This window comes from Muscardinus avellanarius (genome assembly GCF_963383645.1).
Source record: "Muscardinus avellanarius genome assembly, chromosome: 5".
In the NCBI taxonomy this organism is placed as follows: domain Eukaryota; kingdom Metazoa; phylum Chordata; class Mammalia; order Rodentia; family Gliridae; genus Muscardinus; species Muscardinus avellanarius.
In genome coordinates, this window is record NC_137790.1 from 102,771,638 (window position 1) to 102,798,848 (window position 27,211).

General features: G+C 35.5%; 1 protein-coding gene across 1 annotated transcript in view; it reads right to left on the reverse strand.

Annotated features, from left to right (window-relative positions):
• Nucleotides 1-4,992: 4,992 nt before the first annotated feature.
• The window catches only part of ECT2 (epithelial cell transforming 2), a gene marked incomplete at both ends in the record, with an annotated part of 61,078 nt that continues 38,859 nt past the window's right edge, over nt 4,993-27,211 (reverse strand). Inside the window, 6 exon segments of the mRNA XM_080696883.1 lie at nt 4,993-5,037; nt 5,039-5,215; nt 6,741-6,887; nt 8,474-8,581; nt 21,644-21,798; nt 23,818-23,956. Of these exon segments, the coding sequence (XP_080553009.1) occupies nt 4,993-5,037; nt 5,039-5,215; nt 6,741-6,887; nt 8,474-8,581; nt 21,644-21,798; nt 23,818-23,956 (771 nt within the window).

Genomic DNA, 27,211 nt, shown 5'->3' on the forward strand with positions numbered 1-27,211 from the left:
CCAAAAGAGGGAAAAAATAAGGCAAAAGCCCATTGAAGCTTGTCCATAATGGGTTGTCTTATAGATCTTGTCGGCATTTTTCAAGGTCTTCTTGGGGTTGCTTTATCTTGTCCTGGACTAAGCCCGATTTATTGGCATAAAAACAGTATTTTTCCTGTAAAAACAAGTATATACCTCCCTTTTTGGCCATTAACAAGTCTAATTCTTTTCAGTTTTTTAACACTACATTTGCAAGGGAGTCTAAAGGTGGCTTGTAAAATGGATTACTCTGGATAGCCTGTCCATCCACTGGGAGTACTGGGAAGGTACGCCCTCCACAATCACAGGGCCGCCCCATCCTTTTATTAAGGATATCTCTTGCCTTACCTGGGTCTCCAAATCTTAAAATTATTTTAGTTATATTTCATAAATAAATGCTTAATATTTCTGTTAGGATACACTTTTTTTTTGGGGGGGGGTGATACTGGGGATGGAACCCAGGGTGTTCTACCTCTGAGCCACACTCCAAACCCTATTCTTTAATTTGGAAACAGGGCATTTCTAAGTTGCTGAGCCTGGCTTTGAACCTCGATTCTCCTGTCTCAACCTTCCAAGTATTGAGATTACAAGCATGTGCCACCACACCTGGCTAGCCTACACATTCTAAATAGTTTCTTAGTCTAACTGCTGTCAAGTCCTTAGAATTTTATTAAGAGCAAGGAAAACCCTTTCTCACCTCCCAACTATTGGGATCCAACTAGTCTTGCTGACACTCAGGATCCTGCTTCTGTTAGTAAGTCATCCCCAATAAATTGCATTCTGGGTTGAAAACAACAGGGGGTGAGTTTTCTTACCTGACCTTTTAGAATTTAGATAAAGCACATGCTATTAAACTGTCATATGTCAAATCGATATATTTTTTCTTTTTTTGTGTGTGAGGGGGATACTGGGAAACAAACCCAGAGGCTTTCTCCCTCTGAGCCCTATTTTTTTTATTTTGAGACACAGTCTAAGTTGCCGAGGGCCTCAGTAAGTTGCTTAGGCTGGCTATGAACATGTGATCCTCCTGTCTCAGCCACCATGTACTGGGATTTGATACATTTTCTGACAATGAACTACTCTTGTGTTCTCAGAAGAATATTATCTGATGTAGTAAAAGCCTTAAGTCAATTCAAAAGGTTCTTATAATAAATTAAGCATATATATGGTTTTCTTAATAGAAAAGAAACAGTTGAATATATTTAATAGCCAAGCACAATTAACATGTGTAGAAGGTCTACATGCAAACTATCTTCTGATAATAATAAAATAAAAACCCAGAGCATATTTAATGATAATCAGAAGCATTTCTTTATTTTTTTTTCTTTTTGGTGTACTGGGAATTGAATACCCCTGAACTACTCCAGCTCTATTTTATTTTTTACTTAGAATAAGGATCTTGCTAAGTTGCAGAGGCTGGCTTTGAATCTGTAGTCCTCCTGCCTCAACCTCCCAAATACTGGGATTACAGATATGCACCAACATGTCAAGCTCAGAAGCAACCCCCTCCCCCAGTATTGGGGATGGAATCCAGGGACATTCTACCTTTGAGCTATACCCCCAGCCCTATTTTTTATTCTTTATTTTGAAACAAGGTCTCATAGAGCTGCAAAGGGCCTCACTAAGTAGCTGAGGCTGTCCACGAACCATGATTATCCTGTCTCAGGCTCCTAAATGCTAGGATTACAAGTGTGTGCCACCAGGCCTGGCTTTTCAGAAGCATTTGTTTAAAGTTAAAAAAAAAAAAGCTGGGCATGGTGGCGCACGCTTATAATCCCCACGCTTGTAATCCCTGCGCTTAGGAGGCAGAGACAGGAGTATTGCACAGGGTCTCCTAAGCCGCGCTGGCTTAGGAGACCCTGTTTCAAAAAACCCCCAAAAAAGTATAAAATAGGTCTGGGAGTGTAGCCCGGAGGTAGAAGGGCTTCCAGGAACCCCAGTACCACCAAAATAAATAAATAAATAAATAAATAAATAAATAAATAAATAAATAAATACATTTTTAAAAATTACCTGCTACTTTGTTGACCTTATATGTACATACTTTTCCAACTTTGTACCTTATCTTGTCATTCTTATCTCTGAGAAACCCCCTTTTGGGGGGGGGGTCACACCTCTACATAAACAAAACATTTTATATAATATATAAGATTTACTATTTTCATTCCAGATTAAAAACTATCCCTGAGATGGTCCAGTAAACAAAATGCTCTAAAGCATTAATGGAAGGATTAAAATAAATAAGCAAGCACAAAAGAGAGCAGAGGTGATGAAGCATTCATATCTATGAATATGTGCTTAAAAGAATTAAGAAACGACATAAAAATAGTTGGGTTTCAAGTTATTTATTTACAAAGTTCTTACTAATATAGCTACTTTTAAAATACAGCAGAAAGGGTATTTACTAATCTCGAAAGTGGCACATACATGGCATAGGAAAAAAATCTAGCCAGTTAAACTATAAAAGTAGGTAATTGAAAATTGTTAAGTAGCCATCAACGTTTTTCAGTACTCCCTAAACAAGTAGGAAATAAAAATGTACTTATTCATAAGGAACTTGATTATTTTTTAGTCTATAAAAAAATACTACTGTGAAAGATAATACCAGAAAATATTTTACAAAAGGACATTTCCAACTTTACATTTAATTGTAAGACCACAATAAAAAATTGACCACACGTATCTAAGTACTTTATAGCACTCTAGTAAAACTGATGGCAACTTTAGATTTCATAAGAGTATAAATCTTTAACTCACAATTTTTCCATGGTCTTATCCTTTGAAATAAAATTCAATACAGTATCAAACTAAGACAAGATTTGCTAATGCCTAAAATTACCAAAAATATATTGCCTCTGAAATAGCTAAGTTTACATATACTAATATCTTGTTTCTGCAAAATATACAAAGTTTTTAAATCCTTTTGTCCTTTTATCAATTTGCAAAAATTCTTGAAACCTTCTATATATGTTATAATCATTAATAAAGACAGATCTTTCAAAATCCACACACTAGATCTTGAAAATATTATAAAATATTAACTGCAAAGAGAGCAGTTATATATGTCAGTGCATGTGAAGCAAAGCTGCATTTAATCCGGAATATATGCAAATTTTTGTAAGTATTGTATTATCATTTAATCTCTGCAAATTCAAATAATATATCAATATATTCACAGTAGTATCTGGCACCTACCAATAAAATTTATTTATTGTATCAGGGTTACAAAACTACCAATAACTTGAATAACTTAAATTATTGGTAGTCATATGAGAGATATGAGCAATATGATAAATTACATTAAAATCAATATAATTTACATGAGTTAACTTGAAAAATACAGGAGCTAAGCCTTAGTTTTTCAAGAAGAATATCAAAAGGCATAGTTTAGTGTTACCTGTCTTCTTTCCAGCTTTCACTAAGTGCTAACTACAAGTACCATATGAGTCAGTTTTTTATTTGAATAATAGTTTATATATTTTTATAATTTAAGATTTTAAAATCTTCATATTAAATGAGTTGTAGATCTACTTAAAGTATGACTTCTCCTTTCAAAGAATGAAGGAAGGCTGACAAGTGATGGAGATGGGATACCCTGTAGAGATAAAACAAAGATTTTATAGTTTCAATTTTTCTTAAAAAACCATAGCATATAGTTCAGTATGATACCTATCATTTTTAAATTTTACAAATTACTATAGCAATTAATTAAAAGATATCTGACAATTCTAATCTCTTTAAATAAAATAATTTAAAATTAGGAGCTTAGGAAACTAGGGGATAAAACATGACTAAACTATTTTGGCATTCTGAAACAAAAACAAAATGAGTAAAATAGTTAACTAGATATTAACTCAACTGAAAAAATGTTGGTTTACTGCTACTAGTGATCCCTTTCTTCTGTGAACTATCAATGGCTTAGTGTTGCAGGTTATAAAAAAAAAGTTATAAATTGGTAAATAAGCTTGAGAAAAAAAGATAAACACTACTGGCTTGTTCTAAATTCATACAGATGGGTGAAATCACTTCACGAAAAAAAATTTTCTAAAATGAAAGGCATACACTTCCAAAGAATGTATTAAATGATTATTAATAAATCCTATGGCATAAATACACAAATGTTAATTAACTATATAAAATTAACAATAAATTATACATTTATATACCTAAATTATACATATAATTTGCTCCATATAAAAATTAAGCAAAACAGCATTGCTTCTGGATAACAGTGGTTACTAAATAGCTAGCTATCTAAACATTGTTTCAGAGGTCAAAGCATCCCCAGACCAGCAAAAAAGAAAAAAAATAATGTTTAACAAAGAAACAAGCATAAGAATATAAACAACTCTGAGTCAGTATTTGTCAAAATATTCTATAGTTCCTATTTTATGTTAACATATATAAATAGCTAACTATAACTAAACCTAGAGCCTTAGCAACAAGGTAGTAAAATGAATTGTTTAAAAAAATCACATTGGTAAATGATCACTATTCAAGTGACACAAAGCAATGATTTACAAATAATAGGCTTACATTTTTCCTCAGGTGGAACTTTTATGAATTGCCATATTATAAAATTTTACATTTCATATGAATGCTATACATTTCAGATTAAGAACAAGATTTGGAATATAAGTCTACATTTCTTAATAATTTCTTTAAATAATAATTTTTTCTAAATACAATTTCTAATGGTTCTTAAATTTTCTGGACCTATTAATTGCCATGTAAAATATTTTTATTTGGCAATATGTTAAAAAGAACCCAAACACTATTAGACCTAAACTCTTATGAATTCAAAGCTGTAAATAAAGTTGTGAATTAAGAATTCAAATAGCCCAACTGACCAAATTAAGTGAATCAGTGGAGAAAGAATACTTTTTGTTTGTTTTACAAGTACAAATTTCAAATAGCTAATAAGCTCACATTAAACTGCAGGAGGCTTGTTTCCATTACTGCTTGGCATATCTCCTAATTCTTCACAAATGTCAAAGATGACTTGAATAGAACTTTTTTTGAAATTTGAAAAACCAGTACTTCCTTCTAGTATCTTTGAAAAACTAGCTCGGGAGGCAGAATGATAGACAGATCGAAACCGGGAGTAGTGAGAGCGCCCACCAGTAGAGTTTGAGTGCTGAACATAAACATGCTTAGTAAATCCAATTATATTGCTTGTGGAAACAGAATGGGTAATCTGTTAGAACAGAAACAAGCAATTGAGTAGAAGACATAAATGTCTTAAAGATATTTTAGATACTTATCTATAAAAGTAATATAACTATAATTAACAATAAACTAATTTCCTAAAAATCTTTCCATAAAGCCATTTACCTCCATTTGAAAGGCAATGTTTAAAATGGTTACTATAGATGCAGAAAATAAATAATACTTTGAGTAAGCTTAAGATCTAAAAAATGTTTATCTGCATTTTATCATTTGTAGTTAATCAGATTAGTTCACCTACAATTATTCATCAACTAAATATAACTTGTCTCTCACTGCTTAAGCTTAACCTTGATCAAAAATCTGTATAATACATTCATAAATTTACCCACAACTCTTCAATATGTTAACTAAAGACTTAAATAATTAGTTCTTTTGTGTGTGGATAAACCCAGGGGCATTCTACCTCTGAGCTATACCCCCAACGCAGCTCTATTTATTTTGAAACAGGGTCTCACCAAGTTACCTAGCGCTGATGGCCTCCAACTTTTGATTGTCTTGTCTCACTTTCCAGGTACTGGGATTACAGGCCTGAGCCACTGCACCTAGCTTAATATCTAGCTTTCAAAAAATAACAATTGTCTTGTATGTATAAATTTTATGTAATATAAAAGGTAAACACTTGTTATATTAGCATATCAACAATGTGCTAGGTGCTGCTGTGAATACCATACTAACTCATTAACACTTTAGACTCAGACAATAAAATAGAAATTAAAAACTTGCCTAAAATCACGCAGCTAATAAATAGCAAAGTTTTGAATACTTAGTTTCTAGAGTTCTTAAAGACTAGCCCAAATGTTTTTAGCATACAATCACATCATACAGGAGTGTTTGTGTGTGTTCTTACAATAACACTATGGGGTACGTACAGTTGACCTCTTAAATCTCATCTGTAAATATACTGACAAGACAGAATAAAACATTTGCTAAAGGACACACAACTAAGAAGTGATTGTCTTCTGCTTTTCTTAACTTTAGCAGCTTAGTTTAATAATAAGTTTACAAAGTACAGATACTATACTCAGTGATAGTGATACATGGCCAAAATGTCCTTATCTAATACTTCTGACATTTTGTTGTACATTTAGAGTGTTCAAGAGCTACTTAAAAATATGCACATGAATTCAGAACCATCATCTTCTAAAATTCAGTTTCAGAGATTATATTCTACTCATCAAAAAAATAGCAGAAGGAATAAAACTCAGTCTCTGCTATGTTACTGGAACCCACTTATACAAATTGACCATAGTATTTACATTAGTAAAATACAGGCCAGACTGAAACATGTTTCTTAAAGGTCTTAGAATATTATTTCAATCCCAGGAAATTTCATATAGAATAAACTACACATTAATTAAAGATCAGGTTAAATGTTCAAAGATATAGAAAAAAAGAGAGACATTTAATATTTCCATTTTTAAAAGTTAACAAATTCTATATCAACGCCACAAATAAGAGCAAGTCATTTAGCAGATTAAGTCAAAACCACTTACGGCTAATGATGATGTGCTAGACAGACGGCTCAGTACATGTTTATCATTGCTGGAAGGACTTCTTCCCTCCACTGAACTATGGGATGGCATAAGAGCCATTCGTAGAGCTCTTTTTGGAGTTTTGGAAAATGAAAATGCTCGTGTAACCTGGAGTTAAAAAGACTTACAATTAATTAAGCCTAGATAAATTTAATACAGCTTAATAAAAACATGTATCATAAAGCCAAATGAACTATTTTCTACAAATAGTATCTAGTAGAATTTTTCATGGCATAAAGCAGTGAGAAAATGCAGTATTGTGCAGATTATGCTATATTGCATTTTAAGAAGCAATGAAGTCCAAAGGAAGAAAGAAGGTGAAAGAAAAAAAGCTAGCCCGGGAGACAAGAAACCTAGGTTCTTGTTTGATCTTGCCACAATCTTGTAAAATCTTTAATCTAAAAGCACCTGAACCATAATTTCTTTATATGTAGAGTGAAGGAGACCTTTTGAATCACCAGTTAATATGTTTATTATATATCATACATGGTAAATGATGATCCAAAGCCTACCATTCAAAGGCCAAGAAAATAAAGCTAAATGTATAAATCTAAGATTAAACTATATGGACATAAACTTCCCTTCGAGCCCTAAAGTTCAACTTCTACTTTAAAAGAGCCTTATTAATAACTTATTTATGTGGTCCTTAACAACTCTGATGAGGTAAATAAGAAAAATCATCTTCCTTATGAGAAGACTAAGACAATTTCTAGGGTCAGGAACAGATACTATGTCTTCTGACTCAGTGATGTGCCATTTGCTGAAAAAGATCTGAAGCAATAGTTGAGTAAATATATATCTAGATTTAAAACACCAACACTACATTCTACTGAAATATAATTCATCAAAGCATCACTGTGACAAGAATGAGAGAAAGAGAGCAGGTTATTATATTTATTGTGACAAAGAAGTTACTGAACTAAAACTATTATCTCTGTAGGTTATTTTCTGGAATAAACCAATATTTTATAAGCTGTCTTTACACTGGTGCTTATGGCAACATTATTTTAACATGATCTGAAAAAGTAGATTTTTTTTTTTTTTTCTGAAGTGGGGGTGCTAGAGATTGAACCCAGGGGCATTCTACCAATTTTTTATTCTTTATTTTTTAAATAGGATCTCACCAAGTTGCAGAGGGCCTAAGTAGAGGAAGCTGGCCAAAGCCATGGGTCCTCCTGTCTCAGCCTCCCAAGTACTTGGATTACAAGCATGCCCAAAACATGCCCAGCTAAAAAAAATACATTTTAAAAATGTCAGGTGCCGGGCGTGGTGGCGCATGCTTGCAATGCCTGCGCTTGGGAGGCGGAGACAGGAGGAGCACACAGGTTTGAAGGCAGCCGCCCGCGCGCTGGCTTGAGACCCTGTTTCCAAATAAAAAAGTATAAAAATAGGTCTGGGAGTGTAGCCCAGAGGTAGGAGGGTTTTCCAGGAACCCCAGGACCACCAAAAAAAAAAAAAAAGTCAAACAATTTCATTAAAACTCACCTTTTGCCGGGCGTGGTGGCGCACGCTTGTAATCCCCGCGCTTGGGAGGCAGAGACAGGAGGATCGCGCAGGTTCGAAGCCAGCCGTGCTGGTGTAAGAGACCCTGTTTCAAAAATATAAAATAGGTCTGGGAGTGTAGCCCGGAGGAAGGAGGGCTTCCAGGAACCCCAGTACCACCAAAAAAAAAAAAAAAAAAAAAAAAACCTCACCTTTTTTGAAGTCTTCTTTATTGCTCTAGATGCTCGACTCAATGTACTATCCATATCTTTTGTGTTTACTTCAAAAGATTCTGGATCTGCAGTATATATAAGATTCTCCTGTTGAAAATAATTATTGAAAATTGTTTCAAAATTAAACCTCAAGCACAGATATACATATGGGAGTTTAAAAATGAAGCCACCCAAGATCCCACCACTACCAGCCACAGAGCTAGCCTTTGCTTTACTAAAATAATTCGTATATTTCAAAATACAAATTTAGTAGGACCAGAGATACCAGAGAAATGGGATACAGACATCAATATAAAATCTAAGTCCACTACAAAAACAATTTAAGAAAATCTCAAATTAAGATTTAAACTCTCTTTTACTTTTCTCTTTTTTCCTTAATTTGCACTAGTTTCAGACTCCTAGGTTGACAATGGTTAGAAATCAGGGTGCAGGTAGCCTTCTTGAACCTGGCTGCACATTGTGTGAACATGTGCACAGTGAGTTTTCCTGAGGAAAGGGTTCACAGTTTATATCACTTCACCAAAGGACTCAAAGGACTCAGATAAGCCAAGAGCCGCTGACCAAAATTTACCCAAAGCAAGATTTTGTAATTCAAAATATTATTTGTTCGAATTATGTTTTGGCTTTCAGAAGAAAAGAAGTTGTACAAAATGCACTTTATATTTTTTTTCTGAAAAATTTCACAGCTGCAAATGTAAAAAATATCTGACATATCTAACCCATACTACTCATAAAACTAAAACAAGGTAATACAGAGAAAAAAAATTTGCGGGATACTATAGATTAAACTCGGGTACATTCTACTTCCAAAACTACACCCCACCCCATCCCATTTTATTTTTATTTTGAAACAGGATCTCACTAAGTTACTGAGGGTCTCACTAAGCTGCTGGGGCTGGCCTCAAACCTACAATCCTCCTGTCTCAGCCTCCAAGCACTGGGATTACAGGCATGTGCCACCACACCTGATTATAGAAATAATTTTGAAATGAAATATTCTCTTCACAAATTAAAGGTGTAAAATAACACATTCTATAATTATAAATGCCTACTTTGGCTTCCCACCACTAACAGACATGTAGCTAGCCTTAGCATTGCTAAAGCCTCCCTAATTTCTTTATTAAAATAACCAAACCAAAAGCCAGGCATGGTGGCGCATGCTTGTAATCCCCGCGCTTGGGAGGCCGAGACAGGAGAATCGCACAGGTTTGAAGCCAGCCTCAGCTACTTAGTGAGGCTCCCAGCAACTTAGTGAGACACTGTTTCCAAGTAAAATATAAAATAGGGCTGAGAGTATAGCCCAGAGGTAGAAAGCCTCTGGGTTCCACACCCAGTACCAAAGCAAACCAAACAAACAATAAACAAACAAAAAAACCCACCACCAAACCAACCATCTGTGCCAGACCCTCTTTTTCTACTTGCATTTGTTTATTAACTTCCTGATGTATAAATTGCTTTTCAAAACAGGCATAATACTATTATATTCTCGCTGGAGACCAAAAAAGCTCTCTCCTGCCTCACCAGCCCTGGGTAGCTTCCTTTAAAAAAAAAAAAAAAATTCTGATCTGCTCAATATACATTGCTAATCTACTATTTGGTAGGCTTATTTATTTATTTATTAATTTATTAATTTATTTATTTATTTATTTATTTATTTATTTTTGAGAAGGTGTCCTGCTTTGTCCCACAAGCTGGCCTCAAACTCCCAATGCTCCCATCTCAACCTCCCAGTTAGCTGAAATTACAGGCATGCACCACCACAAAGGCTTCAGATTCTTTTTTGTTGTTATTACAGTGCTAGAGATAGGATATAGTGCAATGGCTCACAATTGAGCTACATCCCCAACCTCAGGTAGGAATTTTTATGCCCCTAAGATACAGAGGTAAACTCAGAAAAATGAATGTTTTGACATTTAAATATATTTTAGTCATTATGATTTTACTACAAAGTAACTTGTCAATTTAGGAGATTTTTAAAACTCAAAGCTAAAAACCCTAATAGAATTATCTAAAAAAATAGAAATAAAGAAATTACTTTATTACAACTGACTGGTAAAAAATTAGCATACATATACAAAAACAGCCTACCAAGGCGCCAGGCATGATGTCGCACACTTGTAATCCCCGTGCTTGGGAGGCAGAGACAGGAGGATCACGCAGCCTGCTGGCTTAAGAGACCCCGTTTCCAAATAAGTATAAAAATAGGTCTGGGGGTATAGCCCGGAGGTAGAAGGGTTTCCAGGAACCCCAGTACCACCAAAAACAAACAAACAAACAAACAAACAAACAAACAAACAGCCTACTAGAAACTCACTTATTTACAATTTAGAAACAGAATATAACTAGAAACAGATATAACCACCATTCATGTTGTATTTCAGACAACACTGCCTAGACATAAACTTAATACATACTTTGAAAAAAAAAAGCTTTGTGTCTATGCTTATGTTTTTGAAAAGGTAGAGATTATTAAAGATCATGCCACTTTCTGAAAAGAAAACTAGTGGGAAAAGGTTAAGACAAATTTTATTGCACTATACTTTTGTTTACCTATGTGCAAATAGTATTTTTCATTATAAAATATAGAGTAGACATCATACTACAAACATAATGCTAAATATCACTATCAGGAGAAAACAGCCTCAGCTATAGATTTTCTAAGTTTATTTATGGTGTTAAAACACAAATTTTTCTAGCATTTCTGACATTTTTAACTAATGAGCCCATACACATGTGAGTTAGAAGATCCTTTATTTCTCCCTGCTTTACTAAACTCTCTTCCTCTACTAGTCCTCAAATTCTCAGATACTAATGAAAAACTACCTAATGTCACATGTCCTCTCCCTTACTAAGACTGTGCTTTAGTGGTTTCCTCAAATGCTGTAAATCATGTTTATTGCTTAGAGCTTCTGAGTTGGCCAAATCAAGAAAGTATTATTATCAGACATATATATTAGTAATTCACTATAGATTGAGTTTTCCTAATCAAAAATCCAAAGTACACTAACTTCAAAAACTTGTTGACCACTGACCTGATGCCATAGTTGGAAAATTTATACCTGATCTCATGTGAGATCACAGTAAAAACAAAGTACACTAAGAATATTATATGAAATTATCTTCAGGCTGTGCATAAAAGGCATATAAGAGATATACAAATAAATTTTGTGTTTAAATTGGATCCTGCCCCAAAAATATTTCATTAGGTATATGCAAATATTACAAAATATGAAACACTTGTGACTCAAAAAACATTTCAGACCCAAGCATTATTAAGTTACTTCTAAGCCCACCAAATTGGGGGAGAGAATATAACATTGCTTAAATCCATTTATGAATAAAATTATACTTTTGAGATTAGAGGTTAAATATTTATGACAACTATGATACCACCTGACCTCAGGCAAAATATATACAACTCAGATTATACAACTAGATATATACAACTAGAGATATATTATACAACTAGATATATACAACTAGAGGATACATGTTAGCAAAGAGTAAAAACACATAAGTATTCTGAGAGAAGATTTTCAGATTAAACTTTAAATTATAAAATAACAGAATATGAGACATCATATCCATGAACAGAAACACTATAAAGGGAGTTTGGACAAAATTAAGGCTACCTGGATTCTAATGTTACCTTTATACTTAGTCAACCATTGCTCTTGGACTTAATATCATGTGTTAAAAGAAGAGAGAAAAAAAATAGCAAGCCAAGTGGCTTATATGTATGGTGGCACACACATATAATTCCAATTCTTGAAAGGCTGAGGCAGCAGGATCAAAGGTTAAAGGTCAGTGTCGAAAACTTGGTAACAATTCTCAGCAACTTCACAAGACACTGTTTCATAATAAAAATAAGACCAGGAGTGTAACAGAGGTAGAATGTCTCTGGGTTCAAACTCTAGTACATATATACATACATACATACAAGTAAATGTTTCTTTCAGCCTGAAAGTTCTAACTCCTAAAATTTATAAATAGGCATGACAAAAAAAGTATAAAAAAAGTACTTAATCTTCTAATTAAGCAAACTCCAATCACTTACGGCATCTAGAAATAAATGACAGGAAGACAGTAACTAATTGAAAGACCAAAATCTTTATATCTTTCATATAGATATATTTACATCCTTTGTACATATATTCAGAAATATTTTCTCTTCAACATGGTGAAATATTCTCAAATAAGTCACTGACTCAAGGCTTTTAAAAATATTTATTCTGTTTAAAATTCTAAATAAAGAAAGGTATCAACTAAAGGCTCATCTGAGTTTACAAATATAACATTTTTTTTTTTTTTTTAACTAGGGATTCTAACTCTGAGCTACATCCCCAGTTCCTTTTTGAATTTTAAACAGAGCCTCTCTATATTGCTGAGGCTGACCTCAAACCTACAATCCTTCTGTGTCATGTGTCAGTCTTCCAAGTACTGGGATTATAGGCGGATACCACCATGCCCAGCTTTACAAATATAATTCTAAGAGCAAATTTCAACAGACTGAGATAATTTTGTAATATGAGTATAAATTAGAACATAGTCAAATGTTTGCTGCCATCTTGTGGATAATTATTTTTTCTGAAATTTTTTCAGTTGTTTATATTTCAGTTCTAGTTATTATTAGACATCTCGTGACCAGTAATTCAATAGATTATATTTTAAGAAAAATTTTTATTAACATTACATTAATTTCAGTATTAGTGTTACAAATTTGGAAAAGCCTACATAAGGCATCTAGTCTCTCATTCTGATGATGCAGAAATTCTATAATTAAAGAAATTCTATACAGTAAGGAAGTCCAACTTATATAGATACTATAAAAAATTCTTATAAGGTTTTGTATGATTTGTAAAAGCTTCTTTTGCACATTGTTGTATGCACTAGCATTGTATGTCCCTCTATGAATCTTTCTGTATATAGAACAAGTAATTATTTATGACAACATATTTATCAAAAGGTCTGATTAGAGACAAGATTCCAAAATAAAAATTTTTTAAAAGGGCTGAGTGAGCCAGACTTGTTACCACATGCCTGCAAACATAGTACTTACAAGGATGGGACAAGAGGATGGAGGCTAAGTAACTATAAGACAACCCAGAGTAACAACATAAACATTGGAGACTGAACACTACACTGCTGAATGAGGAATGGGTCATAGAAAATGTAAGGGGTAAATTAAGAAACTCTTATAGCCAGGCATGGTGGCACACGCTTGTAATCCCCGCACTTGGGAGGCAGAGACAGGAGGATGGCGCAGGTTCGAAACCAGCCTTGCTGGCTTAAGAGACCCCTTTTCCAAAAATAAAAAAGTATAAAATAGGTCTGGGAGTGTAGCCTGGAGGTAGAAGGGCTTCCAAAAACCCCAGTACCACCAAAAAAAAAAAAAAAAAAAAAGTCCTAGAATCAAATTAAAACAGAGACACATTTCAAAACTTCTGGGACACCTTGAAGGCATTATTAAGAGGAAAATTCATAGCACCTAGTGCAGAGAATTCGACATCTAAGAGATATGGGCCCACCTTAAAAAGAGGTAACTTAAGAATAATAGGCATAGAGGAGGGAATAGAAGCTGAAAACAAAAGGATCAACAATCTTCAAAGAAGTAACATCAAAAAATTTTCCAAACACAGAAAAAGAGGTCCATATAGAGGTATAGCAAACAGATAGAACCTCCTTTAGACAAGATCAGAATTAAGGTTCACCACACCACATAAGAGTCAAACTGACTTAGTGGCCAATGAGAGAATCTTAAAGGCAATAAAACCAAAAGAACAAGTGACATTCAGGGGCAAACCAATTAGAATCACTCCAAACTTCCCAAACCAACTCATGAAAGCCAGACGAACCTGGAGCAACATATGTTAAACTCTAAAAGAATTCAACTTGCAGCCAAAAATTTCCTAACCTGCAAAACTACCACTCAGATTCTACCAGGAAATAAAAATCTTCCATGACAAACAGAAGCTGAAAGGATTTATGTCTTCCAAACCAGCACTAGAGAAAGTACTCAAAGATATTAATTACAAAGAAGGAATAAGCAATAAATGCCCAAACCAGAGAAACAAGGATTTCCATTAAGCAAACAACTAAGGAAAAAACAACAAACACCACCTCAAAAAGAAGTTAAAACTCAAAATGTTAGGAATTAAAAATCACCTCTCAATATAATCACACTGATCACAAATGGCCTCAACTCCCCAATAAGAGGACATAAGGTGCCTGGCATGGTGGGGCATGCTTGTAATCCCCGCATTTGAGAGGCTAAGACAGGAGGATCAGAGTTCGTGGCCAGCCTCAGCGAGATCCTGTTTAAAAATAAAAAAATAAGCGCCGGGCATGGTGGCGCACACTTGTAATCCCCGCGCTTGGGAGGCAGAGAGAGGAGGATCGCGCAGGTTCGAAGCCAGCAAGGCTGGCTTAAGAGACCCTGTTTCCAAATATATATAATAGATCTGGGAATGTAACCCGGAGGAAGAAGGGTTTCCAGGAATCCCAGTTCTATAAAAAAAAAAAATTAAAAGAAAGAAAGAAAGAAAGAGAGCCAGGCGTGGTGGCGCACACTTGTAATCCCCGTGCTTGGGAGGCTGAGACAGGAGGATCGCACAGGTTCAAAGCCAGCCTCAGCTACTTAGACCCTGTTTCCAAATAAAATATAAAAAAAAATAGTTCTGGGAGTATGGCCTGGAGTAAAGCCTCTGAGTTCCACCCCCAATACCCCCGCCACACACACACGAATAAAAAAATAGGAAGGCAGGCGTGGTGGCACACACTTTGTAATCCCAGCATTTAGGTGGCTGAGACAGGAGGATTGCGGTTCATGGACAGCCTCAGCTACTTAAGTGAAGCCATTTGCAACTCAGTGAGACCCTGTTTCAGTATAAAGGATAAAAATAGGGCTGGGTGGTGTAGCTCAGAGGTAGAATGCCCCTGGGTTCCATCCCCAATAACTGCAAATAAATAAATAAATAAATAAATAAAAATAATAATAATAATAATAGGGCTGGGGGTATAGCTCGGAGGTAGAGTACCCTTGGGTTCAATCCCCACTACCACAAAAGAAATAGCAAAATGGATTAAAAACAAAAATCCACCTATATGCTGCCTGTAAGAAACATACCTTACTAGTAAAGATATCCACAAACTAAAGGTGAAGGGCTGAAGCAAGGTAATCCATGCCAAAAGAACTTGAAGACAAGCAGGAGTGGCAACTATAATATCAGACAAATTAGATTTCAAGCCCCAGCTTATCAGAAGAGACAAAGCAGGTCATTTTACTCATAAAAGGAACAATACAGCCAGAAAAATTGACAATCGTCAACATTTACGCTCCTAACATAGGTACAGCCATTTTCATAAATTCAACTCTTTATGACATTAAATCACACACAGATCTCAATAAAACATACTGGGAGACTTCAACACTCTTCTCACACTGCTAGGCTGATCTCCTAAACAAAAGGTCAGGAAGGATGCCTCAGACCTAAAAAACACCATAAACCAAATGGATTTATTAGATACATATAGAATATTCCACCCAACTACAGCAGAGGTCACATTTTTCTCAGCTGGAACCTTTCCAAAATAGACCACACCCTGGGCCACAAAGTGTGACATACTCCCCCTATCTTTTCAGATCATAATGGAATGAAATAAGAAACCAACTATATCACCCAGAGTAACCACATGAACACATGGAGACTGAACATCACACTGCTGAATGATGAATGGGTGAATTAAGGGGAGAAATTAAGAAATTCCTAGAAAGAAATTAAAATAGAAATACATATCAAAACCTCTGAAACACCTTGAAGACAGTATTAAGAGAAAAATTCATAGCACTGAGTACCCACATAAGAACAAATTATTACCAAATAAATAACCAGGCGTCGTGGTGCACACTTGTAATCTCAGCATTTGGGAGACGGAGACCAGAGGATCGTAGTTCGTGAACAGCTTCAGCTACTTAGCGAAGCCCTTTATAACTCGGTTAGACCCTGTTTCAAAAAATATAAAGACTAAAGCCAGGTGTGGTGGCACACACTTGTAATCCCCACGCTTCGGAGGCAGAGACAGGAGGATCCCACAGGTTCAAAGCCAGCCATGCTGGTTTAAGAGACCCTGTTTCAAATAAAAAAAAGTATAAAATGGGTGCCTGGGAGTGTAGCCCAGAGGTAGAAGGGCTTCCAGGAACCCCAGTACCACCACCACCACAAAAAAAAAAAAAAAAAAATATATATATATATATATATATATATATATATAAAAACATATCTGGTCTTTATGATATATATATATATATTTTATATGACTAAAAAATAGAACCTGGGGTATAGCTCGGAAGTAGAATGCCCCTGGGTTCCATCTCCAGTACCAAAAAAACCCCCAACACACACACACACACACACACACACAGAAAAACAAATAACGTAATGACACACCTCAAAGCCTTTAAACTAAATTATTTCATCAGAATAATCATTAAAAATAGATAATTCCTGAGTGATATAGTATCTCAACAAGCTATAAAAATAGATATCCTGAATTCCATATTAAATTATATGAGAATGTTTTAAAAATTACTTAATAAGTTACACTGTATAACAATGCATGTGTTATAATCAGAGAAATGTCTCCTGAAGAGATCATGTATCAATGTTCACAAATGACACAATTAAGTCATGAGGGATGTAATTTCATCAGAAATAGATTTATCTGAGTGGTAAACCTAGGACAGTGGGTATAGGTGGAAAAGGTGGGTTCCTGAGGGTGTGGATGAACTTAGGATTTGTGTTTTTGTCTTCGAATCCTCTTTCTGGTTCTCTTGCTTCTGGTCTTTATGATGTGAGAGCAGGTTTGCTCTATCCCTCTCTCTGCTTTCCACTCCCATCCCCTGAGCTCCAGACATTGGCTTCATGTGAACTGAATCTGTACTCTCCAAACACACTGTAAGCAAATAAATATTCCTCTAAGTTGTGTGGTCAAAAAAAGAAAAGGGAAATTCAAATGGCTAACAAATGTATGGAAAAATGTTCAACATCATTAGCAATCAGAGAAATACAAATCAAATCTATCCTGAGATTTCATCTAACTCCAATTAAAATGGCAATCATTAAAAGCATAACAACAAATGCTGGAGAGGGTGTGGAGAAGTGGAAATTCTAATACATTTTTGGTAAGACTGCAAATTAGTCCAGCCACTTTGAAAAACAGTATGAAGGACCCTCAGAAGAATGGGAATGAACCTACCATATGATCCAGCAATAGCACTTCTAGGTATCTACCCAAAAGAATGGAAACCAAACTAATGCATGTGTATCTGCACAATTCAAAATTGACAATCTATGGAACCAGCCAAGACGTCCATCAATAGAAGAGTGATACAAAACTATGAGATATGTATACAATGAAATTTTACACAGCCATAAAGAAGGAAATTCTGTCATTGCAGGGAAATAAATGGAACTGGAGAACATTATATTAAGTGAGATTAGTTAGTCACAAAATGTAAAAAATTGGATGTTCTTCCTAATAGGCAGAAGCTAGGGAGAAAAAGAATCATAGGAGTAACTGTAAATGAAGGAGAAACCATAGATGAGCAAAGAAGGAGGCCTAACTGGGGGGTGATGGAAGGGGAGAAGAAGGAAAGAAAATTTCCTAATGTTCATGATGTATATTCACAAACATATCAAAGTCAATCAGTATGCCAAATGTGAAAAGGAGAGAAGTGGAAGAATGGGTGGGAAGGGCTAAATGAGTGATGTGTGTGTGTATGCCTCTACCATCTTGTAATCCATTAAAATGTATGACTACCATACGCCAATAATAATAATAATAATGATAAAAAAGAGCCAGGCATGGTGGCACATGCATTATTCCCTACTGAGAGGCTGAGATAGAAGGACTGCTGGTTTGCAGACAGCCTTAACAACTGAGGGAAACCTTGTTTCGAGTAATAACAACAACAACAACAATAATCAGAGGCAAAATGCCCTGGGTTCAATTCTTAGTACCAAAAAAAAGACAAATTGAAAACTTGTCCTGATAGGAAGAACAATACACTACAACTCTTTTATTGTTTTCAATAAGATAAACGAGTGAACTGAATAAAAAAATAAATAAAAAGAGAACAAAATACTCTGTTCTTCTCACAATTTATATATCCCTAATCCATATATTCAAATCCAAAATACTTCATGAAAACAAGATGGTACTTAAAAAGTTTTGGATTTGGGATGGAGCATTTTCGATTACGGATGTTCAAGCAGCAAAGGCTAGGCAAATTATTCCAATGTCTGAAAAACTCCAAATTCTGAAGAACTTATTACCCCAAACATTTCAAAGAGAAATATTCAATTTATAATAACCATGTCCCAAGAACACCAATGAAAATCAGAGGAGATGGGCAAAACAAGATTATGGCTAAATAATACCCTACTGTTTCTCCACATACACAGAGTTTTGAACTACTACTCAAGTATCAAACTACCTTCACAACAGCTAAGGAACCCAGGAGAAACTACAGTGCCTGCTTTTAACAAAAGGGAAAGATGCATTTAAGAGGGCAGGAAGGAAAGATTGACTACATAACCCCTTTCCAAATTTCAACCAACAGAAAAATGTCTCATACTTGGAGGAAGGAGAGGAAATTAAGTCTAAGCCTCAGACTTGAAATCCAGTACCAGGCCCAAATAGTGAAGCCTGGCGCCAGGCAGAACCAAACTGATAGAACTGCTTTAACCAGGAGGCAGAGATAGCTTCTACCATCCTCAGAAAGCTAGTAGCAAGATTCCACTTTATAGGGAGCAGGGGATAAAAATTAGCAGAGGACTTTGTTTTGGAGCCCAGTACTAGACCTACTGCAGTGAGTCCCAACACCAGAGAGAAACCAAATGCAACATATATCCAGGCCAGAAATCAGACAGAGCCTTTAGATCTGCTATCAAGTAGAAACCTATGTGCTGGTGGGACAGACTCACATTCCCCCACTCCAGCATCCCAATACTGGGGGCCAAACCAGTGTCTCACACATGCTAGGAAGGTGTTCTACCACGGAGCTACACTCCCAGCCTTTCCTCCTAATCCCTTCTGAGACAGGGTCTTGGTAATTAATTGCCAAAGCTGACCTCAAAATTGCAAACTTCCTGCCTCAGCCTCTCAACTAGACAGGATTACAGAAGTGTGCTACCACACTCAGCCAGATTCAACTTTTTATCTGCATCAGTGACAGCTTTGGAGTTTCAAGTCAGCCTTAGTGACCAAAAGGACTGCATTCCCCACCAATCCCTTAGGGCACAGCTCTATCCAGGCCAGTGCTCAAAGACAGAGCCTCTGGCCTTGTCCTGACACCAAGCAGAGACGTGAGCCCTAGTGGTAGAGATTCTTGCTTCAGCCTGCTTCATCGCTAGCCTTAGCATGGGCCTGGGTGCACTCATAAGACTGTAAAGGTATTTATGGCTGTGAGACTCAGGAGCAATGCAATTTAGTTTTCAGCAATACTATAGCAACCTTGGGTAGCAGAGCATGAAGCAAGATCTGATCCACTGAGGGGAAAGCAGGGCAGTTACCATCAGACTGCTTTGGAATCAGTGTCAGGCTGGTGAAACTTAACACTAGACATATCCTAACAGCACCAATCCCCAAGCCTGTCTCTGTGACAGACTGTAGACCTATTCTGTCAGGCTTCTATTCAGGCCACCATCACCAGTAACTACTTATAGCAGTCTTGGGCCTCAAGTCAATCTCAGCAATATGTGGCTCACAGTATTATGAGCTTTGATCCTACTCTATTCTATGGCTGTCCTAGCCATGGTGGATTAGTGGGTCCAGGGTGTGACATGGCTTAGAATTCTGCCAGGACAGATGAAATCCTATAGATCCAACCAGAGCCCATTAACTATGGAGGAGGCATCTGGGCCTACCACAGGCCCAAGTAGAGAGACATGAAGGGACGAACTACTCTTTTAGGTATTTGTTTCATACTACACAATACACCAACTGCAGAAAAACTTGAACTTGGATCAGTGACAACACACCAACAGCGGCCTGCAGTTAACAGGAACTTAAGTTGATTAGCAAAGTCAGAGATAAGAAAATTATAAGCACAGTCTGCCTAAAATTTCCAAACAAAGTCATATTCCAAAGACTGGAATTTTTCAATGCCCAAATTATGTCATATACCAAGGGATCAAGAACTTTTAAGAAACCATGACTTCATTTAATGGTCAAAATAAGGCATCAAAGAACAACCAGACAGTAACTAGTATAAGAGAATTCTGATAGAAAATTTAAAACAGCTATTTTAAGAAAACTCTATAAGCTTTGAGAAAAAAAGAGAGAAGATTCAATACTCTTTTTTGTGTTTTGATACGCAGAATTGAACCCAGGGCAGTCTACCTATGAGCTACACCCCCAGGCCTATTTTATTTTTTTAACTTGAAACTGGGTCTAAGTTGCTGAGGCTGGCTTCACACTTGTAATCCTCTTGTCAGCCTCTCAAGTACTGAGATTACAGTCATGTCCCACCACATCAAGCTTATTAAACTAGTTTGTTACATACACGTAAAATTAAAACTAAAAATCTCCTACATTCCTAACAATTCATTAGAAATGTATAGGTTTAGTCTAAATATATTATCATAGTTTTTTTTGTGTGTGTGTGGTACTAGGGGTGGAACCCAGGGGCTTTCTACCTCCGGGCTATACTCCCAGACCTATTTTGTGTTTTATTTGGAAACAGGGTCTCATTAAGTTGCTGAGAGCTTCACTAAGTAGCTGAGGCTGGCTTTGAACCTGCATGATCCACCTGTCTCAGCCTCCCAAGCACGGGGATTACAAGTGTGCACCACCATGCCTGGCTTATCATAGTTTTTTTAAACTTTCATTATAACAAAGGTTTTTTTTTTTTTTGTTTTTTGTTTTGTGAGTTTGGGGATGGAACCCCGGGGCATTTGACCTCCAAGCTACACCTCCTGCCTATTTTTTATTCTTTATTTTGAAACCAGGTCTCACTGAGTTGCAGAGGGCCTCACTAAGTAGCTGAGGCTATCGCTGAACCGCAATCCTCCGGTCTCAGCCTCTTGAATGCTGGGATTACAAGCGTGCGCCACCACGCCCGGCTATAACAAAGGTTTAAGAACTTACTGCATCTGCTTTACAAATGGTGTTGGCTACATGTCGACAAAGCATCTTTAACCAGTTTTCTTTTGGAAGTTCCTCTGATGTCATCTGGAAACTGAGCAGCACATTTGCCTGCTCTGTTGGTGGCCTCACAAGCAAGGCAAAAGCATTATGGCAATCTAGGGACCCAGAATAGACATAAACACTAAGTGTTAGTCTTTTGAGTTTAGTTTCCTCAAAGCACCAAAAATCTATAAAATTATTTCTTTTCCACCCTCCCTGCCTCTTCCTTTTTTAATAAGAGAAAAAACATCACTTTCTTAAGTTGAAGCACTGAAAAAAAAAATTATAAAAGTAATAGTATACCATGTAAAGAACCAAAAATAACTTAAAAAATTAAGTAATCATTATTTTTCATGGCATTTAATATTTTCTATAATTAAAATTAAGTAAAGAAAAATTCGACTATATCATTTCTTAGAATTCAGGAACTTAAGCTTCAAATTAAAATGACATTTTTTTTTTTTTGGTGGTACTAGGGTTCCTGGAAACCCTTCTACTCCGGGCTACACTCCCAGACCTATTTTTTTATATTTTTTAAATTTGGAAACAGGGTCTCTTAAGCCAGCAAGGTTGGCTTCAAACCAGTGTGATTCTCCTGTCTCTGCCTCCAAGTGTGGGGATTACAAGTGTGCGCCACCATGCCCGGCTTAAAATGACATTTTAAGAACAATTCAGTAACAACCTTCTTGAATCACAAAGAAATGTTCAAATATTTAAAAACTGTTACAAAATGTTTTGTCTCTGATGCTAAATTTAAACAATGAACTCTTTTATAACTAAAATCCCCCCAAACAACAATGATTTAAATAAATGTCTCATGGAATCCTTAATAAACTCAGTTTGACAATTAAGTAAAAATAGCAATATTAGGTTGCTGTTCAAGCTTTAAGAATCATTTCTCAAGAACTCAATTCTTCCATCATTAGAGGAATCAGTTTTGAAGTATTTACATTATAAAACATATATGTCTTATATCCAAAGTACAGCACCATGAACACATATCACTAGGGGTCAATTAAACACATAACACTGTTTCAGTTAGGTATAAATTTTTGGTAATTTCAAGTCTTCAGAGAACCCTCTTTAATACTTTCGTTAGTACACTGACTATAGTTTGGAACTGGAACACCCTCCAAAAGCCCATCTGTTAAAGGTTTGATCTCCAGCTTATCACCTTCCACGGAAGGTGTGGAAACCTGAAGACATGGAGTCCGGTAGGATGTTTTAGTTCATCGGGGACAAGCCCTTAGTAGGAACTGTGGGATCTCGGTCCCTTCCCCTTTGAATATTCTGGCCATGAAGTGTTGCTTCACTATAGGCCCATGTCAATGGAGCCAATCTGTCATAGACTGAAATTTCAAAACCAAAAAAAAAAAATAAAAAATAAACTCCTTTGCCCTTTATAGGTTGATCATTTCAAGTATTTTGTAATAGTAACAGAAAACTAACAAATATATGCCTGACCCCACATCAAGCCTGCCAGTTACCTTGGGTATACTTATTTTAAACACAGATCTATTTCTGGTCCATATACATGTCCCTAAAAACCCAAGCATTGGCTATGAGCAATTTTTTTAAGTTTTTGGTACTGGGGGTTAAACACAGGGACATTTGACCACTGAGCAACACACCCACCTCTTTTTATTTACTTATTTTTATTTTGAAACAGGGTCTCACTAAGTTGCTGAGGGATCTCACTAAGTTGCTAAAGCTGACCATGAATCTACAATCCTCCTGTCTCAGTCTCCCAAGTACTGAGATTACAAACTTGTACCAACACACCTGGCTAATGAGAAGGGTATTAAGATATGAAGGACAGGTAACAGACTGGTGATTTCTTCCAGATTCTGAAGAAATAAAAATAAATTTCAATGTGGGAACAAAATAGCAGAGGGCACTATTTGACCCTTAAGGAATAAAGATATCCTACAGGTTGAGGTGGCACTTTCATTTGAAAAACTTAAAAATCAAGCCTGTTCCTAGAAAGGGAGTTGGGAAAGAAGTACAAGACCTTCAATCTGACTGACCAACTATACAAAAAGGTAATTTATTAGTTAAAAGATACAGAAGTGAATTACACCTTTAATGAATATAAACTATTTGTATTCAGTCAATAATTTATCCAATAAGCATACCTTCTGTCTCTTTTATATCCAGCACCTTCTTAATCTGAGAAAGAGGCATCAGTTGAATATGCTTAAGAGAAGCTGGGGGTCGGGTATGATCATGAGGACTCCTAAAAGTGCCAATAACCTTGTGCCGTTTTCTTGCTATCTGATATAGAAAATAAAAGTCATCATTAGTAATATGAATAAAAATAAGACCAAATACTTAAAAACACCACTAGTCCCATAAATCCATACATAGTTCATTTGACTATTAGTCATTCCACAGTTGTTTGTGCCAGTAGCAGAGATGCTCGTGTTCAAATGTCAGAAAAACAGGCCAAGTAAAATCTCAGAGATGTGAAAGAACTAAAAGCAATATAAGAAATAGTGTCAAAGGATGAAGAAATCCTGAATAAGATTTTCACATCAGAAGAAGGGAAATAGTTGTTTTGGGATCTCTTGTCTTTCATCCAAAATATCAATTTCAGTTTAATAGCAGAATTTACAGTATCCAGATCCTATGTACTGCTTGACTAATAGGAAATAGCAATAATGGTTTCTGCTCTCATGATTTACATACTTTTGAGAAGGGGATTAAATACGTAACCCAACAATACATTAAACAAATGATACAAGTTACAAATTCAAAGCACTATATTAGGCTGTAACTTTACCTAAACTGAGTACTAATGCAAAAGGAAGAGATATGTAAGATAACACTGGAGAAAAGAAGAGCAAACTCAGAAAGGACCTATGACTCGTGGTATACTGAGGTTTTATGAATTTTATAAGGTCTTTACATTTTTTTGTTTTCACTTCTGTGAAAGCCTACTGTATTAAAGGGCCTTAAAAATTCCTCCATACCAATAAAAATTATAGGATGACATTAACATAAAGTGATTTATGATTAAGTCACTTGAATTGAGATTGATCATTACCATGAATGACAAACTACAGCTGAAAATGTACTACTTGGTGTTGGGACTGGGACTAGTGAGAAAACCAAAAACTAGCCAGTATGTCATATTCACATTGAGGCAGATACAAACCATGTCTATGCTATGTATCAAGTATACATGTCAAATATTAAAAGTTTATTTCTATAAGTATAGTGAAGATAAGAGACTCTTAAAATAATTGTTTCCACTATAGTATACTTTTAAATTTGGCTAAGCAAAATACTCAAATGATTTAAGGTTTAAGAGAGAAAAGCAATAAAAAGTATTAATACTGATAACAAATGTTAGTAAGTCAAGGTAAAAAAACTCAGATAAAATATACAAAACACAAATAAAATATACAAAAAGAAAATACAACCTTAAATCCAAAATTATTTCAGTAAAACATTACCTGTCAAATTGAAAATATAGACTTTACCTACATTGTGTGTCTCTCTCTCTCTCTCTCTCTCTCTCTCTCTCTCTCTCTCTCTCTCCTTCTTCTTCTTCTTCTTTCTTTCTTGAGGTACTAGGGATGGAACCCAGGGGCAATCTACATCTGAGCAACATCCCCAGCCTTATTTTTTTTATTCTTTATTTTGAAGCAGGGTCTCACTGAGTTGCAAGGGACCTACTTAGCTGAGGCTGTCCGCGAACTCCAATCCTCCTGTCTCAGCCTCCTAAATGCTGGGATTAGAAACATGAGCCACCACCCCAGCTATATATTGACTATATTTCTAACATGGATAATTAAATATAATACTTGCTATTTATTTAGCATGTTAAGGAAGTACAATCTTTTATATTTAAATTTGCTAATAGTTTTACTTTCTCAAACAAGAAATAATTTACTTAGAATTATGAATTTTGAAGTCCAAATTTAATGTCATTTATGAATAGAGCAGTTTCTGTTGAATTTCTGAGACAAAGAGGCTAAAAGGGAGTTTAAAAAAAAAAAGCCACCAGATTCAAGAAGGCAAAGGAAATGAGAAGCCAGAAACTTGGAAGCTATAGGGGAAGATCAATGGCAGAAATTAAAAGTAGAAGTGAAGTCAATGAAGCAGTTAAGAGAAGACTCTGGAGGTACTGTAGGATTAGAATATGTAAACCATGTCAATGCTACACTAAAATACAAGGGATACAATCCTGAATGAATTGGTAAGGATTATCGCATAAACTAATTCAGTACAATAGGGCCAGTTGACCCAGAGACTTAAATGGTGGGGAAAAAAATGTCTGAAAATGCCTTAATAAGCTGGGTGTAGTAACACACAACTGTAGTACAATACTTTTAGAATCTGAGAAAAGAGGATCAAAGGTCCACAGACAGCCTAAGCAATTTAATAAGATGCCATTTCAAAATAAAAACAATGGGCTGAGAGGTAGAATGCTACTGGGTTCAATCTCTAGTACAAAAAAAAATCTTAATAAAAGCAAACAAATAAATAGTAAAACAGCATTATAATGTACATTTATATCAAATATGATTAAAACTGACTCCACTGCCTATTCCCTCTTCTCAAAAGTAGGGCATGCTAAAATTCTCACAGTGAGAAAAACAGTTCAAAATTCTCACTTCAAGATATGGTCAATATGTATGGTTTTACTGCTGCTTCTTTTGTGCTTTTTATATATTACTGATCAGATGAATATATAATTTTTTATTCACCTCAAAACTAAAACTACATTTAACACCAGTGATTTATCAGTGGAATTTTATATGCTTGTGACTGCCTTGTGTGTGTTTTGTTTTTTAAGATTCCCTTGTATTTTATACTTTAATAATAAATTATATAAACCAAGTAAGGTGGCACATGTTTGTAATCCCATCATTTGGGAGGCTGACAAGAGGATCGCGGTTCGCAGATAGCCTCAGCTACTTAGTGAGGCCCTCCGTAACTTAGTGAGACCCCATTTCAAAATAAAGAATAAAAATAGGGCAGGGGGTGTAGCTCAGAGGTCAAATGCCCCTGGGTTCTATTCTCAGACCCGCACACACACACAAAAAAAGTATATAAGAGGACAGAAGTTCAAGAGCAGCAAAGTAGAAAAGAATAAAACAAAGCGGTATAGACTTTAAAGAAAATTACCAATTCCTTTATCAAAAGCAATTGAAAGTTATACAGTAACAAAAATTTAAGCAAGTTTTCTTGTTAATGTCTGTCTTATCAAAATGAACAATTTTTCTTTTCTGAGAAAAAAAATACACTTTTTAAATCCTTCATTAGACTATTTAATTGTGTTAAACTTTGTATGAAAAGAATAAAAAAGGCTGGGCATGGTGGCACATGCTTTTACTTCCAGGACTTGGGATGCTAAAACAGGAAGATTGCAGATTCAAAACCAGGTTCTCCGACCATGTTTCAAAATAAAGATTAAAAAATAGGGCTAGGGGTATAGCTCGGAGATAGAATGCCTGTAGGTTAAATCCCAAGTAACACACACACACACACACACACACACACACACACACACACACAGAG